General features: G+C 42.8%; 1 protein-coding gene across 3 annotated transcripts in view; it reads left to right on the top strand.

Moving 5' to 3' along the window:
• FGFR3 (fibroblast growth factor receptor 3) overlaps positions 1-18,580 on the top strand; it is a 76,891-nt gene extending 58,311 nt beyond the window's left edge. For 2 of the 3 annotated variants that reach the window (XM_073342752.1, XM_073342753.1), the window contains 11 exons: positions 792-936; positions 3,886-4,067; positions 5,069-5,217; positions 5,324-5,445; positions 7,087-7,197; positions 8,379-8,569; positions 10,084-10,206; positions 11,376-11,446; positions 12,906-13,043; positions 15,073-15,178; positions 15,475-18,580. In XM_073342752.1, the coding sequence (XP_073198853.1) occupies positions 792-936; positions 3,886-4,067; positions 5,069-5,217; positions 5,324-5,445; positions 7,087-7,197; positions 8,379-8,569; positions 10,084-10,206; positions 11,376-11,446; positions 12,906-13,043; positions 15,073-15,178; positions 15,475-15,639 (1,503 nt within the window). In that variant the 3' untranslated portion in view covers positions 15,640-18,580. The remainder of the gene's footprint in view (positions 1-791; positions 937-3,885; positions 4,068-5,068; positions 5,218-5,323; positions 5,446-7,086; positions 7,198-8,378; positions 8,570-10,083; positions 10,207-11,375; positions 11,447-12,905; positions 13,044-15,072; positions 15,179-15,474) is intronic. The other variant, XM_073342754.1, reaches the window with a different exon arrangement.
• Positions 18,581-18,926: the final 346 nt, after the last annotated feature.

Genomic DNA, 18,926 nt, shown 5'->3' with positions numbered 1-18,926 from the left:
TCACTTGAAGATTTTTGCCCATATTAGTATAGTCAGTAACCAGACTTTTTCCTTTCCAGTAGTTATTCACAATTAACATCGGTATTAGATCATGCAGGCAAACACATAAGTAGAGAACAGCAGAGTCCAGTCAGTCCCTGGTTTAACTCTGTTGGTTTACACTCCAGAAGAATTTTTGCCTGAGTCTTGAAAATTTTCAGCTAATTATAAAGTGAGAGGCAAGTCAGCCAGTCTATCTCTCTGATAATGTAGGAATGTTCCCTAAAGGACGCTTTCTAATGATGATCCAGAATTACATTTTCACATCAAGAGCTGTATTATTAATAGATAAGCTTTTGGTGTTGAAATTGACATTAAAAATGTCCTCCTGATTGAATATTTTTCTTTATTAAGTCACCATTTATCTGGTCAACACTTTACTCTTTCCTCTCTACATCTCTTCTTTCTCTTTTTCTTACAAGCTCTGCTTTTTTCCCCCCACACTCACCCTGCTAACCAACAGTCAGTCCTATTGTGGGGGCAGTTTTTCCTTTTGATGCTTTTGCTTGCATGCTTCATTAGTGGGACAGAGTAAGAGCCTGGTGAAGGGAACCTTTTGCTTTTACTACAGGTTGCAAACGGGAATGAATAAATAAATGTGGAAGACGGGCCACTGAAAACAAACAAAAAAAATCTTCATCTGCTTTTGAAATTTGCCTGTAAATCCGTGTGGTGTCCTCAAACTTGCTGGGAATGTGGCTTATCCTCTGTTTTTCCTCTTTCTATATATGTGTATTTTTTTTCCTCTGTAGACGGCAGGTGTTAACACAACGGATAAGGAGCTAGAAATTCTGTACTTGCGAAATGTTACTTTTGAGGATGCAGGGGAATATACTTGTCTCGCTGGGAATTCTATTGGGTTTTCACATCATTCTGCTTGGCTGACGGTTCTACCAGGTATTTCCTTCTGCGCTGTCCCCTTTCTTTCCTCTTGGTGATGCTTCAGTGTTCAATTTAGAAATGCCAAGTTTCTGCAAACTCTGCATTACATGGAGCAGTGAGTTTTGATCTTTAGTCGACTTCTCTGCAGAAAGAACTCTCCTCTCCAGTTTGCTGTGCAGATCTCTAATCCAAATGTGGTTGCATGTTAAATACTGACATGTTTCATGTGTTATCTGAGGCTCACAAAGCACTTTACAGATGATAATGATCTGAACATCTCAAGATCCCTTTGATTTAGGCATGGAGTATTATTCATACTTCAAGATAATTTCTCAGCCTGCTCATCTATAAATGGAAGATCACCGTGAGAGTCACTTGTAGAGATGGAGGTACAGAACCCAGGAGTCCTGGCTCCCAGGCACTGCTGGGCTGCTTTTCAGAGATACTAATGCTCTGAGCACCAACTGAAGGGAATGGAAGCTATGTAGGCTCTGAAAATGGAGGCCGAGATGACCACATCTTGTGCTCATTCAATGTGCAAGAGTTACATTGGCATAGGACAAGTTCAGAACATGCACTAGAGAGATCTGCACTGCTGATGAGAGAGCCTGCACTATCCCACGCCCTGAAAGCTGGCCTTGTGTTAAAATGCATGAACGCCTCGTGTGTGGGCTGGGCTGCTTGGGGAAGGTGCAGTCCTTCCTCGGGCAGCATTCCCCCTGAAGCTGATGGGGGTTCTGCCCCAGAACAGCTGCAGAAGCAGACCCAAATTCAGCCTTTTCTTTTTATGTAATACTCATTTTAATAGTCCATTGAATGGGCAGCAAATTTTATTCTCTCAAATTCCCTGGTTATAAAACACGTTTTGAGCCTCCCTACCACCACCACTGTTGGTAGCCCGTGCAAATGGACGTGCCCCAGAACATTTTTCTGAACCAGAAACGTTGGCATTTCTAAACCCTGACGTTAACTGAATTGGTGATTTTTTTTTCATGTTAATTGCCATTTTTAGGGGTCAGAGTATCTCCTCAAAGACGAGCCTTGAGGCAAGTGGGATCTGCTGGTTCTTCTCTCTGAAATGGCTGGTGTCTGATTCTGTTTCCGCTTCTGCCATCCCCTTGATTAAAAAACGTTTCTATTGGTTTACGTTCGGAGGTTTATATTATTATAAGAACCTGCCTAGATCGTATCATCAAATTGTTGCATTGGTTTTAAAATGTATGAACTCATAACATATTAAAAAAGAGAGAGAAAGGAAAAAAGCCCAGCTAAAGTGGAACTTTATAGTGAACTCAGATGCAAGGAAGTTCCAGGTGTAGCAAACTGGAATGTGGGCTCCAGACTGCACCAACGATTAGAGAGATGCAGATTGTAGTCAGTCTGCGGTGACTAGGGTGACCAGACAGCAAGTGTGAAAAATCAGGACAAGGGGTGGGGAGTAATAGGCGCCTATCTAAGATAGAAATCCCAAAATCGGGACTGTCCCTATAAAATCGGGACATCTGGTCACCGTAGCAGTGACCCTTCCACTTTCAGCAAAGGGAGAAAAGGGGATCAGAGACTTCAGAGCTATGAACCTTGGGGCTGTGATCAAACGCAGCAGAACCATCCCAACAGTATTTCATAGCATCTATACTCCTGGCCCTTTGGGTATAGGGCCTGATCCAGTGGGGTCCCTCAACTGCTTCTGACTTCACTGGGGGTTAGCAGAGCTCTGCTCCTGCCAGGGTCAGCCTCTGTACAAAGGTTCTCTGCTCATCTGGTAAGCTGGCTCACAGCCATGTAGCTTGCCGCACAGTGTATATATAGACGATAGCCATGCCCTGTTTATGGGTAGAACCCCCGTTTTTTGCATTGCCACATTCCTTCAAGGACACAGCCACTGAGAGCCTGATCCAAAGTCCAATAAAGTCAGTGGAAAGACTCCCATTGAAATCAATAGGCTTTGGGGTGGAGCTTGAGTGGTTCCATATCCCCTTTGCCCATGAAGAAGTAGAGTTCCCCCATGAGTTTTCTTCACTACTGCGCCCACAAGTACAGCTGCCTGGCTGCTTTCAAGTCACGTGCACCCAGCTCAGCATTTAGCCCAGAGTGAAGTGACGGTGTGAAAGAAAATAGTGATTTCACTATAAGGCGTTCCACTGCTGATTAAAGAACCATTGGGCATCCTCTTTCTGTTAGTATGATTTTGGTTTTGCTTTTGCTTTGACCCCTTGTAAATTCAGAAGTGCCTGGACTGAAGGGAGCAGATGGGGAATCAGTCTTGATTTGTGCTTTGCTTGAGGAGGGGTTGCAGAATTGAGCTCTGAGTGCATAATGCTAATTATGTTATAGCCATCAAAATGATTGGGCTCATGACTGTTCAATGGGCCTACGGGAAGTTCTGACCTTCTGGAATCCTGAGGTGGGATTTTTGCTAAAATAATTGGGATAATCTGTCCTTTTACTTGTCCAAACAAAATATGTACATTATGAATTATAATATATTAATGTATAATTAAGCCAAGTTTCCCAGTTATCCTCACCCAAGTATCACATTTTTAACCTCACTGTACTTTGGAGACAGGTGTGATTCAGGTGGGATAAACTGAAATCTTAGCTTGAGTTGTCATATTAATCCCTTGTCTGGGGCACATCTGTTGCCACCATTGGGGTCAAAACCGATGAGTGAAATAGAGGAAGGGCCCAATCCTGCATTGTTTGCAAAAGCAAAACACCCATTGTAGGCATTCAGAGCTCTGGGTTTGGGGGGGGCTCCTGGGTCAAGCCCAATGGGGTTACGCATATACAAAGATGTGTCCAACCTAGGCCTGATCCAACTCCCACTGAGGTCAACGGGAGGATTCCCATTGGTGACAGTGAGCTTTTGCTCAGGTCCTACCTGAATTTCTCACACTGCATGTGTACATGTTGGCTGCTGTCGCCTGTCCTCACTCCTCACTTCTGTCTCTTGTTACTCTACAGAGCTAGTGGAGATGGATGATTCTGGCTCCGTTTATGCTGGCATCCTCAGCTATGGGACTGGCTTTGTTCTCTTCATCCTGGTGGTTGTCGTCGTGATTATCTGTAGGATGAAAATGCCCAACAAAAAAGCCATGAACACCCCCACTGTACAGAAAGTCTCCAAATTTCCTCTCAAGAGACAGGTAACAGAAAGTAGATACAAGATTCCTATCTCCCCTATAGCCCCAGCCTACCTTTACATTTCATTTCTATGTTAGGAACCTGACCCTGTGTTTCTTACTCAGGCAAAAATCCCATTAATGTCAGCAGGGCCTTTGCCGGAATAAGGTTCAGGCCCCGTGTCTCAGTTTGTTTCACTTATTCGTTTATTTTTTTCAGTGAAAACGTAGTGTGTGCCAGTTAACTCTTTTTAGTTTGCAATTATTGTTTGTCAGAGGCCAGCAATTCCCCAGAGACCTGTGCTTACCTCGTAAACAGACCTTTAAACCAGCCCTGCTGGCCACATGTAACATCATCCTGGGGAAAATTGACCTTCCAGAGAATAATCTACCATCCTGCTCCCCTAGCCAGCGTGAAGGGGAGGAGTGGGAGAAGAAGTGTATTCTTGGACTTGTTCCCACTGAAGTCGCTAGCAAAACTTCCACTGATTTCTGTGGGTCCAGGATTGGGCCTTCTTTCTGCAAGGGACAATGATGGCACTCTGTACAATAAAAATCCCATCCAGTCGTGCATCAGTGACTGGCACTGCAGAGCAGTAAACATAGGAATTAAAAAGGACTGCAAACCCTGCTGATTCAGCCTCTCTGGCTGTAAACTGTTGGCTTTTACAGGACTGGGAATGGAAAGCTGGGACTGACTACATGGACACAAACACACCCCATGTATATGGGCCAGAACTTCAGCTGGTATAAACTGATGTAGCTGGTGTAAATCAATGGAGTCCTGGGTTCAGTGAGGCCACTCTGGTTTACACTGGCTAAGGATCTGGCTTTGCATGTCTAGATATATACACTCCTATAATGTGAGACTGATCCTTTTAATTTCTAGGTTACAATTTATTGTAAGTCTTCAATAAACAAAGATTAGTTCAAACTGATTTTCTTGGCTGGTTCCTTTTCAGGCACATCTGCAGGTATCTGACACAGAGGCAGTTGGCAATAACATTTTATTTGCTCTATTCAAGCAGGTGTCATTGGAGTCTAACTCTTCCATGAATTCCAATACCCCGCTGGTCAGAATCACCCGCCTCTCATCCAGCGATGGGCCAATGCTAGCGAATGTCTCGGAGCTCGAACTGCCTGCTGATCCCAAGTGGGAATTAACGAGATCTCGGTGAGTCAAACCCGCACGCTGAATATACGTGTCGCTCTTCTGTCTTCATTCCACTTCTCAGCACAATCACACATATTAATTCATTTGTTTGTGTCTGTCACTTCAGCCTGACTCTGGGGAAACCTCTGGGTGAAGGTTGTTTTGGTCAAGTGGTGATGGCAGAAGCGATTGGGATCGATAAGGACAAACCAAACAAGGCCATCACTGTAGCTGTCAAGATGTTAAAAGGTACAGAGAACAGCACCATGAAGGCATGGCAGGAGGTGGGGCTGTTAGAGAGGCATTTGCCCTTGGCATTTATCTTGGTTTGGGGTTTGTTTTTTATTTTAAAAATATGACTACATAAGAAGAGCAAACCTAAGGCCAAATTCTCCCTTTGGCTTCCATAACTGATGCTTGTTTCCACAGGTTCATGTTAGGGTGGGTCACAGGAAGTGATAAGTGTTACGTTAAGGATAGCTAAGTGGATACAGCATTGGGCTTGGCCACAGGAGACCTGGGTTCAGTTCCTAACTCAGCCCCAAATTTCCTGTATGACGTTGGACAAGTCACTTTATCTACCCTTTATCTGAGCACCCTGCCTTTAAAATAGGGATAATGCTTCCCTATCTCCCAGGGATATTGAGTATAAAATCCATTCAGGATTGTAAAGTGCTCATCTGCTTGGGGGATGAGGGCCATATAAGCACTTCAATAGATCTTCATATCAAATTGAACCCTGGCCAAGCTCCCTGAGGTTACATCTCAACAGTTTAAGAAGAGGCAAAACAATGAGGTTGGTTGGGCTCCTCCAGATTCTCCTCTTTTCCCTGCCTAAAGCACAGAATCTGCAGTAACTTGACTAGTTTTCCCTTCCATGCTGTGGAAAACATCTGGAGGGGAGTGGCATGGCTAAGCTAAAGCAAGGAGTGCTGAGGTTCTGCACCGTGTTAATACTAGCACCAGCTGAAACGTTTTTCTACTGAAAAATTTTTCCGTGAGAAAGTGGGGTTTGACAAAACCTCGTCAGTCAATTTTGATGAAACTTTTTTTGATGGGGAACATTTCAATATTGCCAAACTGAAACATTTTGATGTTTTGTGTTTTGGTTTCATTTTGGAAACTGAATTATTCGGGGGGCTTTTACCATATTTCCATTCTTTGTAACTGGTTTTTCTAACTGGAGAAAGTTGGAAACAGTAAAAGGTATGAAAATTGTTTTTCACCCATTTTATCACATCTTTTACCTGCCCCTGATTCTTTCCAGTACGAAAAAAAATGGGGGAAAGTTTGTATGTATGTATGTATGTAAAAAGGAGGGGTAGAGTGGAGGTGAAGCCCCAAAAATCCTAAAACAGAAATCGATAACCCAATTTTTTTTTCAGTTTCTAAATATCCAAACAAAACACACAATATTTTATTTCCCTATCAACATTTTTCAGAACTTTTTGTTTGGCAACAAGTTTTGATGTTTCAAGTTTTCACCCTGATTTGGGACACTGGAATAAATTGCCTAGGGAGGTGGTGGAATCTCCATCATTGGGGATTTTTAAGAGTAGGACAAACACCTGTCAGGGATGGTCTAGATAATATTTAGTCCTGCCCTGAGTGCAGGGGACTGGACTAGATGACCTCTCGAGGTCCCTTCCAGTTCTGTGATTCTATGATTAACATTTCCCACAGGATAAAAATTTAATTTCCTGACCAGCTTTCATAAATGCTCAGCTGGTCAGATGGCCAGCCTCCATTCACTGAGTGTATAACATATTGTATAGTACTAATGCACTCTTGTTATGCTTTTACTTTCTAGACTGTAAGAAATGCCTATTCCCTCCCTAACCATTTCTTTCTCCGCCCCACCCCCACCCCACCCCACCCCGTCTTCTCCAGATGACGCTACTGACAAGGACCTTTCTGACCTGGTGTCCGAAATGGAAATGATGAAAATGATTGGGAAACACAAAAATATCATTAACCTCCTAGGCGCCTGCACACAGGATGGTATGTTTCGGAGAAAGCTCTATGCTACCTCGTACTTCATGATTTCAGTGGTAAACAGTCCCATTCTGCTCTGTGGTGCACGATCGTACTAGCTCAGCCTTGTGTGCACACAGTTGCTCTTCCATACCTCTACTGCAGGTTCCTGGCCCAGCAAGCATCGGGGATTCCCCCCTGTAATGTAATATTGTGCTCCTGGAGCCTCTTATTTAGGTTGTGTCGAGGCCAGGAGGATTTTACCCTTTCCTCGTGCATCTGAATTGGCCACAAGATTAATTGTGTGCACAGACATAACTAACTGTGCTTTGCTCAGTGAGAAGTTGGGTGGCTTTTTGATATTGGAGCCAATATATGGTGTTAGGAAGGTCTCTACTTGTTATCAATACTGGTTCTTACTTTGTTTTTCAAATGCTTTTCCTTAGTGTCCTTCTCCTTTTTTTTTTTTTTTTTTTTTTTTTTTTGGGAAAAAAAATGGAGCTGGAAGCGGAGAGATTTGGTGGTTTGACTGTCATTTATTATTATTTACTCACTGAATGCCCAAAATATGCTGGGCAAGACTCGTGATTAGAGCTCTGGCTTTAAGTCCCAACTCTGTGGGTTTAGGCAAGTCACATAATACCATCTATGTCTAAGCCTCCCCAGCCATCAAACAGAAAGGATAATGCTCACCCACAGGGCAGTTAGGCGGGTGAGTTAATGTTTGTGAACGGCTCTGAAGAGATGTGTTTGTCAGAGGCCACTTGGCTAGGGAACCTGACTGGAAGTCAAGAGACCTGAGTGCTATTCCTGTCTAACTTTCTGAAGTACTTTGGTGGCCCTCAATACTATAGTATCTGAGCACCTCATAGTCTTTAATTCATTTATCCCCAGAACCTGTGTGGTAGGGAAGTTCACAGATGGGGAACTGAGGCACAGAGACAAAGTGACTCTCCCAGGGTCACACATGAACTTTGTGGCAGAGCTGGGGCTTGAATTTGCATTTACTAGGCTAGTGTTCTAACCACTGGCCCATCCTCCCTGTTCAATGCTACATTTGCTGCTGATTTGTCATGTGACTTTGTGTAACGTCACCTGACCACCTCATTCCCTTTCAGTAAAATGAGGCTAGTGACACTCACTCCGTTTTGCAAGGCGCTTTGTAATTATGATATAACAGCCAGCTTGTGACTGTTCTTTGTTGGCAGGCCCACTTTACGTTCTGGTAGAATATGCGTCAAAAGGGAACTTGCGGGAATATCTCAGGGCTCGTCGGCCACCCGGCATGGACTATTCATTCGACACCTGCAAGCTGCCAGAAGAGCAGTTAACATTTAAAGATTTAGTCTCGTGCGCCTACCAGGTGGCCCGTGGCATGGAGTATTTGGCATCTCAGAAAGTGAGTTGAGAGACTTGGAGTCTGTTGTTTATAAGATATGTAAATATACATGTCGTGCCATAGGTGTGCAAAGTGCATTGCTGGCAAATAAATGACTGGGTTCTGCCTTTAAGAGTCTACAAGTACAGGAGTTATTTTTTCAGTAAGAAATGCATTGCTACTTGCAAAGCAGCTCTGTTTAGGGACCTAGAAGTCCATTTGTGTATTATCACATCATAGAATTATAGGATATCAGGGCTGGAAGGGACCTCAGGAGGTCATCTAGTCCAGCCCCCTGCTCAAAGGGACCAATCCTGCGGGACCAATCCCCAATTTTTGCCCCAGATCCCTAAATGGCCCCCTCAAGGATTGAACTCACAACACTGGGTTTAGCAGGCCAATGGTCAAACCACTGAGCTATCTCCCCCCACCCCCCGTCCCATTTATGAGCGACTTAGCTGGGTGCCACTTTGCTGTAATCAACAATCCACCAGTAAGTGTATGAACACTGTGGCAATACGTGGACACTGCAGAGTCCGTATGAAAGGCAGACCTCAGTTGCGTGATTTCAGTGAGCAGATACAAAGGTCACACAACAGAAACATCTAAATACAGAGATAATTGACTTTCAGATGTCCAATCCTCAGTCAGTCTCAGGCACTATCCACGGTCAGATTTAGAGCCATGCTGAGCTGTACACTGCATCTTGGTGGCGTCAGCATGACAGCAAAATTGAAAGTCACTTTGAGAGGTAATCTCATCTCAGACAATAGAATCAGGAGCCTCTGTGGCCCCTTTTCAGTAATGCTGAAAGTGCAGAGCATCAAGGCCGAGGCAGAGACACAGCCTGTGCCAAACGTTCGTTTGTTAGAAGAGCAGTATCTCTGTTAAGTTACCAGGTGATCATAGACTCCCTTGGAGTTGCCCAGCGAAGGATTTGGCCCATTCATAACAAGACCTGACACTTAGAGCTATCCATGGGCTCCAAAAGAGCTTTACAAACATTGGACCTGACACTATTCTCACACTTGCGTCACTGGAGTTACTCCTGATTTACACTGATGTAAGCAGTTGGACAATCAGGCTCATTTTACAGATGGGGAAACTGGGCCATTAGTTTATACACAGTGAGTCAGTCGTACAGCAGGGAATCAAATCTTAGTGTCTTGATTCCCGTTGCCTTACTGTAAGTAAACCATAAGCCCACACTCTGCTCCCTGGTGGTGGCAGCTTGGTGTACAGCCCTGGGATCTCTCTGCTCTCCCGTGTAGGAGAAGGGGCCGGTCTCCAGTCGGAGTGTCCCGTCCTGAGAGAGCAGATGAAGAAGCCGTCTTGCCACTGGAGGCGAGTGTGTGTGTTAGATGTTGCTAAGAAGCAGTTTGTCTGAGACCGCATGTGGCAGCGATGACCTAAAGGGCGAAGAATTAAATGGTGCAGCTTTATTGGCTTTCAAGTAAATGAAACGGCACTTCATAAACCATGAATCGTAAGCAGCTTAACGAGCCCATATTTATCTCTGTGCTCACCTTTCGCAGTGCATTCATCGAGACTTGGCAGCCAGGAACGTGTTAGTCACTGAAGACAATGTGATGAAAATAGCCGATTTTGGCCTAGCCAGAGATGTTCACAACATCGACTATTACAAGAAAACAACCAATGTGAGTATACATCTGCCAAGTGCATGGGAGTTCCCAGTGGTGGTGGAGTCAGCAGCACATGCTCATGGTCCACACCTTCTTTTTAAACAAATTACTGCATTGAGAAAAACAGTTTGGCCCTGATCCAGCAATTGGTAGCAGACAGGCAGGCCCCCTGCACCCACAAGAAGCCCCGTTGAGATCAGTGTAGTGCTGCCTAGACACTGCAGTCCACCCATGCACTGTCAGTTGCAGGATTTGGTGCCTTCGTGGCATTTTATTACAGTTATTTCTAGTAGTGATGGGATCCATTACGCATCATGAGCTTTGACAAAGTGAAACTCACTTTATACTGAAGGAGAAAACAAGCCACCTTGGTTGTTCCTATTCACTGCTCATATTCATAGCTTTCCAGTACCTCTCACTTCAAGGGACATAACTCATTCTAGTACTAAAGTTAGCTGCATTTCACACACATCCCTCGCTCTTATAGCTGAAAAGTATTTGCATCAGATACAAAGAATCTTAAGGCTGAGGCTCTAGAAGGAGTTATTTACACTACAGGAATTAATCTTGCAGCATTTTAAGTTTCCTTGGGAATCATTTTCATATAACCCTCGTTTTGGGTCTCTGTCACACATTGCATTCCGCCTTTGGGCCCCTGGCAGGGTGAGAGGGATAGTCCTGTTGAAATGACAGAAACACCCTATTTGATTTCAGCGGGACCATAGTGAAGCCATTGGGTGAATCCACTCTGTGCATTTCCCCCTATAGTTCAGACTAAGCAGGATTTTTCCATTGAGTGAAATGGTCTCTTCAAGCCAGCGAGGCCCATGTGTGTTGGTCCCACTCTATTTTGAAAAGGTCCAGCCCCACAGCTGCCTTTGTACACGATGGATGCTGTTTTTCATACAGAGATTTAGATGCCTCAATACATTAAACCTGCCTTGGCAGTGAAATGCAGCATGCAAGAGGGAGGGTGTTTATAACACACATAGTCAGTGAAGACCGGAGATCAAATGTTATAATCTGTTTACATGTGGCCACTACAGCCTGCACAGTGATCAGGGAAGCAGATGTGGTTGCTAATGAAAACGTTTCAAACTGGATTAGAATGGAAGATTCAGATGGTGCCGTTGTGGCTGAGTGAATATGCTGATGGAACATTCCCTTTGTCTTCTTAATTACAGGGTCGGCTGCCTGTGAAATGGATGGCTCCAGAAGCATTGTTTGACCGGGTCTACACTCACCAGAGTGATGTGTAAGCATTACCCACATTAAAAAAAAAAATTGAAATAAAAGCAAAACAAAATACCGGAGGATCAGAAAGACAAATGTGCTGCTAAGCACAAATGGGACTCTGAACTCTGGGCTCAGTGCTGGTGAAGACTGACTGCAAAAAAACAAAGTTCTTCGCTCGACCATAAGCTTTGTAATTGACTCTGAAATACAGTTCTGTATGTGCGACATTGCTCTGCCCTCGGATAGCAGCTTTCATCCAAAGATCTCCAAGCTCTTGAGCTAAGCCTCTTAGTACCTATATAAACATAGGCAAGTGTTTCATACTCCCTTTGTAGATGGGCAGACTGAATCGCAGAAAGGCTTGATCTTGCAGTCTTTGCTCAAGCAGAATTACCATTGACTTCGATCTGGACGCTCACACTTAGCTACAGTAGGAGGCTCAGGCCCTATATGACTTGCTCAGAGTTACTGGAGCTGGTCAGACAATAATTCATTAAATACATTATCTGATCAATTTTGCTATTTTGGGGTCAACTAATTTATTGTACAAAACCATGTTTACTTTAACCTAGCTAGTTTTAAAGGCTGTACACTGTAAGAAAACAGCATAACTGGAATGAAGAACAGAACAGGCTGTTAAACTGTTTCGGGTCATGGCTGAACTCAGGGCTATCCACTTTAATTTATATGAAAGCTGAAATTGCCCAGCTAAGCATGATGGCTATTTTATTTTTTAATAGTGGGCTCCTTGCACCAGTTTAGCAGAAAATCTGTGGAACTGCCAAATACGGCTGTTTCTCTGCTTAGTTGCAGACAAATTTGTATTCTCTCTGTCTGTCAATTTCACCTGCTGTAGCTTCGGTGATCTGAAATCATAGTTTCAGCACATAGGTAATGCAGTAATGGACACGTCCGTTTACCTACATTAGAGAGAGAGCTAATCTCTCTTTTTCAAAATCTCTTTTGCCTCCTTAATTTTCTTTTTTTAAAAGAGGGCATTTAAATGTGGCACAGCTGCTGTGCTAGGGCATGTAACATTAGACCTTCTGCTGATTTTTTGTAGGCAGTGTTTCTTCCAGTCTGGCCAGTGAAATAAGGGTTGTAACAAGCAAGTTTTGATATCAGCTTGCACAGTGGCCTGTGATTCCTAGCCTGCAATTCAGTGAAGCTGTGCATGAATAATTTGATTTGTTCCATTCAGTGGAGCTGGTGGAAGACCTAACAAAGAGCCAGGGGTAATAAATGGGCTGTCACCTATCTGATTAAATGCTCATTTCAGTTTCAGACATGGTGCCTGGGATTTCTTTGCTATTGAGTTGGATCAGCAGAGATCTCCAAGTAACTAGTAAAAATGGCCTAGGCAATTAGTCATGCTATTGATGGCTGTGTTAGCTATGCATGGCTGCACCGAAAGAAAGCAAAAAACAAACAAACTAAAAAACCTCATTGAATTTTAAACACCTTTCTTTGGCTCCCAGCTGGTCTTTTGGAGTGCTGCTTTGGGAGATCTTTACTTTGGGTGGGTCTCCCTATCCGGGAATTCCAGTCGAGGAACTCTTCAAACTCTTAAAAGAAGGCCATCGGATGGACAAGCCAGCAAACTGCACTCATGACCTGTAAGTGAGAACATGGGAAGGAGTAGCCTTACGGCTTCATTTCTAGAAACCTTGACTGATGCAGGAGTTTATTTTCCTTCTTAATTCAGTTTTTCCAGTCCCCTTTCCAGTGTGTGTATAAATATCGCTGCCCATTCCTTTGTCTGACCCCCACTTGCTACTATTGAGCTGGCCCTGCTGTGCGATTGTCCAGCTGGCTCCAGATAGACTTACCGTGCCTGATGCCTTTAGGCTCATTATGTCACTGACAGACAAAATATGCAGCTACACTTGCTATGCTTGGTCGATTCATGTCAACCCATGCCCAGCTCAGGTCTGTGGATTTGCCTAGTGAGACTCAAGCATAAGCAGACTAAGCGATTGCTTAGGGCCCTGAGCAATATGTGTTGGGGGGAGGATAGTCCTGCTTAGAGCCCCCAATGGGCTAGTACCGCGTCTGGTGACTTACCCTTTGAATACGGCTTTTCCTGCCTGATGTATTTGTCTGATTGCGGCACTACCCCCGAAGCAAGGGTTTATATTTCATGTGACCCCTGTAATAAGGAACTTTGAGAGATTGCTCTTCAGAGCCTCTTTCCGTTCAATATACAGTTGCCTATATAAAGAGGGCCAAATTCTGTCTTTTGGTAGAGTTAAGTGAGGTGTAAGTCAGGAGAGGGTTTGGCCCACCCAGATGACAGTGACAAGTAGTAATAGGGACATAAGCTCTTCTGCCTGGTCCCAGCACATTGGTCACTGTGCAGATGAGAAACGATTTCTGTGGTCCTGAGACCATTGCTAGGAGGCGGGTTCTGAGCCTCAGAAAATGGCATCATTATGTTTAGTTTCCTTCCTTATTGTTTCAGCTTCAGTAATGCCCTAAACAAATGTGAATTAAATAACATTTAATTGCCTGTGTCTAACTCCAGTCAGTATGCTGGGACTGAGGCAGGACAAATCACTATGCAGTGAGTGTCGTGTTAGCAATACTCCATTTTAAGCCTGTTGTCTCGCCATTCCCTGCTGTTGTCTTTTAACTCTTCCCTGGTCCAGTTAGCTTTGCCTACTCCACACTGTGGACAAACCGGACCTGCTGTAGGCATAGCTTTCCCTGCCGTATGTTGGATTTAAAAGCAGACTAATCTGTATGAAATTAGTATGTGCTTATGTTTCATAAGTGCTGCATCTCTGTGGGAGGAATCCTTCTCCTGTAAACATCATTGGTTACTGAACAGGGGAGAGGGCACTCAAGACCAATAGGGCCTGTTGAGTGTCCTCTTGCTCCCAGCAAAGCTCCTTATCATTGTTTACCATGCAAACCAGATTTCTGACTAGGACATTAGGGGTTTCTGTTTGGATAATCCAATGGCTTCCTCTTCAAATGTGATCATTTATGGCCAGCTTTGTGATTTGTAGGTTGCCCACGTTTTGTAAAGGGGTGTGCGTGCATGTCAAAGAAATCAGTGTGAATTTCCTCCTCCTCGTTATCCTTTTGGGGCCTCCAGTCCTGCTGCCAAGACTATGAATGCTGGGGCTACGTAGAGCTCCGAGCCACTGGCAGCCTTAGGCCTCTGCTCCTGATGCCTGTTGCCAAGGACCGTGTGATAAGACAGCTACAGTAGTAAAGCTGCTGATAGACCCAGCTGCCTTTCTCGGTACTCCGTAGCCTGGGCTATCCCTCCTTCTCTACACCCAGTTTCCATACCTGCCCTTCTTGGGCTCCGGCACTGCAGGCTGGAGAGGTTTCCCTAGGGAATCCCCTTTCTTTACTTCTGCTGCAGGCATACCAGCTGGGTTGTGTTATGCCCTGCAGCAGTTCACTGACTGGTGGCCATGTCTGGGCTGGGCAGTGGGTGCAGGCACAGAAGGAGATGCATGTCTCACTTTGCTTAGGGCAATGCAAAGGAGTGGGGGCTGGCTCTGCCCCAGCAGTTGCTTGGGCCGAAGCCTGGCTGTGCTGGGCCATGTGTATCTGCATACATACTCTTATCTCTCCCCCCACACCCCTACCCAATCACAGGGAAGACCTCTTGCTCTTTGTTCTCCTCAGGTACATGATCATGAGGGAGTGCTGGCATGCAGTCCCATCGCAACGGCCAACCTTTAAGCAGCTAGTGGAAGACTTGGATAGGGTCCTTACTGTAACATCAACTGATGTAAGTGTTTCTCTCTGGTTAAAGATCAGTCCTGAACAGAGATGGGCCTGAACCAGAACCCTGCAGTTGATCTCCCTTGAGCTCTGGAGGTGGTTTGAAATTCAGACCTGGTCCCTATCTTTATGATGGACTAAGCCAAAATCCCAGAGCCCAAAACGCTCATGCTTCAAGGGTGTTCAAAACCTGGCTCTGGCATTTCCAGATCTAATCCTAATGCTTGTGGTAACTGCAGCATCATTAGCTATCTCTTCTCCCCAACCCTCAACCACATAACCTTGTGACTTTTCTCCTTGCAGGAGTACCTTGACCTCTCTGTGCCATTCGAGCAGTATTCCCCCGCCTGCCAGGACACACACAGCACCTGCTCTTCGGGAGACGATTCCGTGTTTGCCGACGACCTTCTGCCAGATGAGCCATGTCTTCCCAAACACCAGCAGTGCAATGGTGTCATCAGGACATGACTCGAAAAACACAGACGGAAAAAAAACTCACGAATGTAGGCTTGGGGGAGGCCGAGGACAAACCGTAGTGAAGGATCTTTGAATGAAACTGCTTGGTAATTCAAGAAGTTTTTTGTTGTTGAGCCGTAGAAGGGTTGTGGGGGTTTGGGGTTATTTTTTTTCCCATTTTGCTGTATAAGAAGTCAAAAAGCACTGTTTGGCCTGAAGGAACTAATCTCTTGCCAAGATGATTATTTTATATATATATATATATATATATATATATATATATATATATATATTTCAAAAAAAAAAAAAAGTTAAATCTAGGGGTGCTGATCTCTGGACCTCTGGTAATGTATTATCGAGTGCCAGAGTTGCCATTCTGTGCCTGCAATACAAAGAAGAGGAAAAAAAATCTTTCTTTTTCTGGGGAAAAGTGTAAAGAATCTAGAAATTCTTTGCTTATGCAATCTGTACATGAACCTTTTTGGTGAAGCTGAAAAGCCACATTGCCTGCAGGGATTAATATATTTATATAAATAGCTGTATTTTTGTTGGTTGGGTTTTTTATAGTCGCTTGATCGTTACCCAGCTACTTAGAATTCCCCTCCCCCCCCCCCAATTCCTTTTTTTTGACATAGTCAAAATCTCAAAGGAGTTAATGGTTTGGTAGCAAACAGCAGTTTGACTGTGACAGATCATAACCCACTCTTGCACTAGGGTTGCGGGTGACTGGTGTATATACAGAAGAGTCGGAACATTCCAAACGGAAGGGCAAATGCATGAAGGTCACTGTAACATGTTCATTTTTGGGTTCATAGGGAGGAAAGCATCAAAGTGGCAGGTATAAAGGTACCACATGTCTCCAGGGAATTGCTAAATAATTAAATCACAAGCAGAATTAGTCTCTGATCTTGCAACTTCTTACACATGGGCATCATAAAGCCCCCCATGAAGACAATGGGGCTCTTGATGTGAATGCAGTATTTTGCCAGTGTGCTGCATGCTGCAGGATCAGGCTCTAAGAATGTAAAATTCACGCTCTTCCGATGGAGATTTGAGTTTTTGGGTTTTGCCTTTAATGCCCAAGAGAAGCAGCTGTTTCAGTACTTCTCCCCTTTAAAGCCAGCAAGTTGTCTCCATTCCATCCGCAGTGACTTGGACAGAGAAATTACGGGTACCTGTAGGCAAGAGCCTTTAACTTATATCAAAAAGGTTTATTCCAGAGAATTGTGTACATATCTATAAATATATACTGTATGTGTGTGTATATATATATAAAAGAATGTATAATACTAATGCAAAATAAAGCAGTACTGAGAGGGAAATCTCTCAAAATAAGAGCATTGCAATCTAGGATATACTGATCTGGGCAAAAGATTTTGTTTTTATATCTTCACAGTTTTGTTTTAAAAATTGTATCTTAACATGTATATTTGTAAATTTATTTATAGACATTAACATATCTGTTCATTGATTGAAATAGCATAGCATTACTGTAAACTTTAAAATTTACTGCGTTTAAGTTCTTTAACTTATTAAATATGGAGAAAAATATATTAATCAAGTTTTTCTTTTGTGTTTTGGGAAATATTGAGAGAATGTATAGATGTACAGTCCTTTAACAAATTACATTTAATGTTATAAATATATATTCATTTAAAAAAATTAGTTTATCCTGGATTGCAGTGAGCAAAGGTAAGTTTATTTTGCAATACATAGTCAGTGGTTAAATCCAAACAAATAACAGAGAGATGATTTTTACATATTTGAAAAACTAAGGCCAAGAATTCTTCCATCAGTTTAACCGCTGTGCATTAAGGGGTTGTGGGTGTTTATTTTTCTATTTTTGAATGAAGGTATTCTTTGTGGTTGGTCTTAAAAACAAGTATGCAGCAAAGCTAAATGTTGATTTTGAATGATGCACATTTATTTATTTTTTTTCTCTCCTTGCTGGTATCATTGCATTTTTGGATTTAAGAAATAACACACTGGCAAAACAGCAAGAGGAGCCACATTCTTTATATGGGAAGTACAATGATTGTATATCGTTTTAAGTCTCATGCATGCTAAAAATGCCAATAATGCCTAATTTGCTGAACTTAAATTTGTATGCTATTTATGTGCCAAATCACTGTTTAAAAGCACACTAAATAAACAGGGGAACTTTAGTATGGACCAGGAAGGCATGGGGAAGTATTTTTATGAGAAGATTTTAGCTCTTTTACTAACACAAAGAGTCAAATATCATAATTACATGGTGGTTTGGTTTATTTTTTTCCCCTGTGCATACAACATATCAATGATTCAAAATAACAGGCCAACAGCATCTCACATTGGTATTATTTTTTTTAGCACCACAAAGCTCTTCTCATAAAAGTAGTAATTTATAGTTTGAGGTTATGTCAGTGGAAGTTCTTGAGAAAGTAGATTTCTATAGATTTGTTTTTCTTTTTTTTTTAAATTAAAAAGAAATTTTGGTATTTTCTTACAAATGTCTGCTAATTGTACATTCCAAGTACCTAAAGCATTAGGTTTCCCATTAAAAATGTACACATTTGTGCATGATTTCAGATGTTATTAGATATTATAAATATATATATAATTTATTGAGGTTTTTACAAGATGTATTTGTAGACTTGTTGACTTTAACATTTCTTATACAATGCTTATATAGTTTTATAGCCTGGACTGTTATCTTTTAAAGCTTTTTAAAAAAAATTTAAAATTCCGATTTTGTTACATTTTATACTGTTGATGTTACAATCCACAGATTTGCATAGTGTGAAATTTTTTTTGTTGGTGAGCAACTTTATTCAGTTTATTTTAATACTGTATTTCTTTTCCTGACAGCTGCAACTGTCAAAGGTGTGAAATGAACACTAAATAAACCTATTCTGCTTTTGTTAACATGAAAAAAAAGTTTTTACCCAAAAATACAAATAAATGAGTTGTTGAATTTGTTTTTCCAGTTTTAATGGGCCTGTTCAGCAATAAATCCTGTTTTCACGTGTGTCTTTAGTGATTGTCATGGTAGAGAGAGATTGTATGGTGCTGCCTTGTGATATTTATTTATAGGCCTAGTCTCCACCCAGATTTTGTGCAGCTCTAACTATTGTGGTTAGGGGAGTAATTTTTACCAATATCAGTTATTCCACTACAAGCCCTAGTCTACATACAGCGTACAGGTGCCCTATACTACTAAAAAGTTTATTCCCCTTCCTGTACTGGTATAAGCACCTTTACAGCAATGTAACTTCATCCACCGTGTAGGAGGGCACGTGTGAAGGCAGTTCATCTTTTGC

Source organism: Lepidochelys kempii, chromosome 4 (genome assembly GCF_965140265.1).
Source record: "Lepidochelys kempii isolate rLepKem1 chromosome 4, rLepKem1.hap2, whole genome shotgun sequence".
Taxonomy (NCBI): domain Eukaryota; kingdom Metazoa; phylum Chordata; order Testudines; family Cheloniidae; genus Lepidochelys; species Lepidochelys kempii.
Note: the sequence above shows the minus strand (reverse complement) of the source record. Positions and strands in the feature narration are given on the sequence as shown.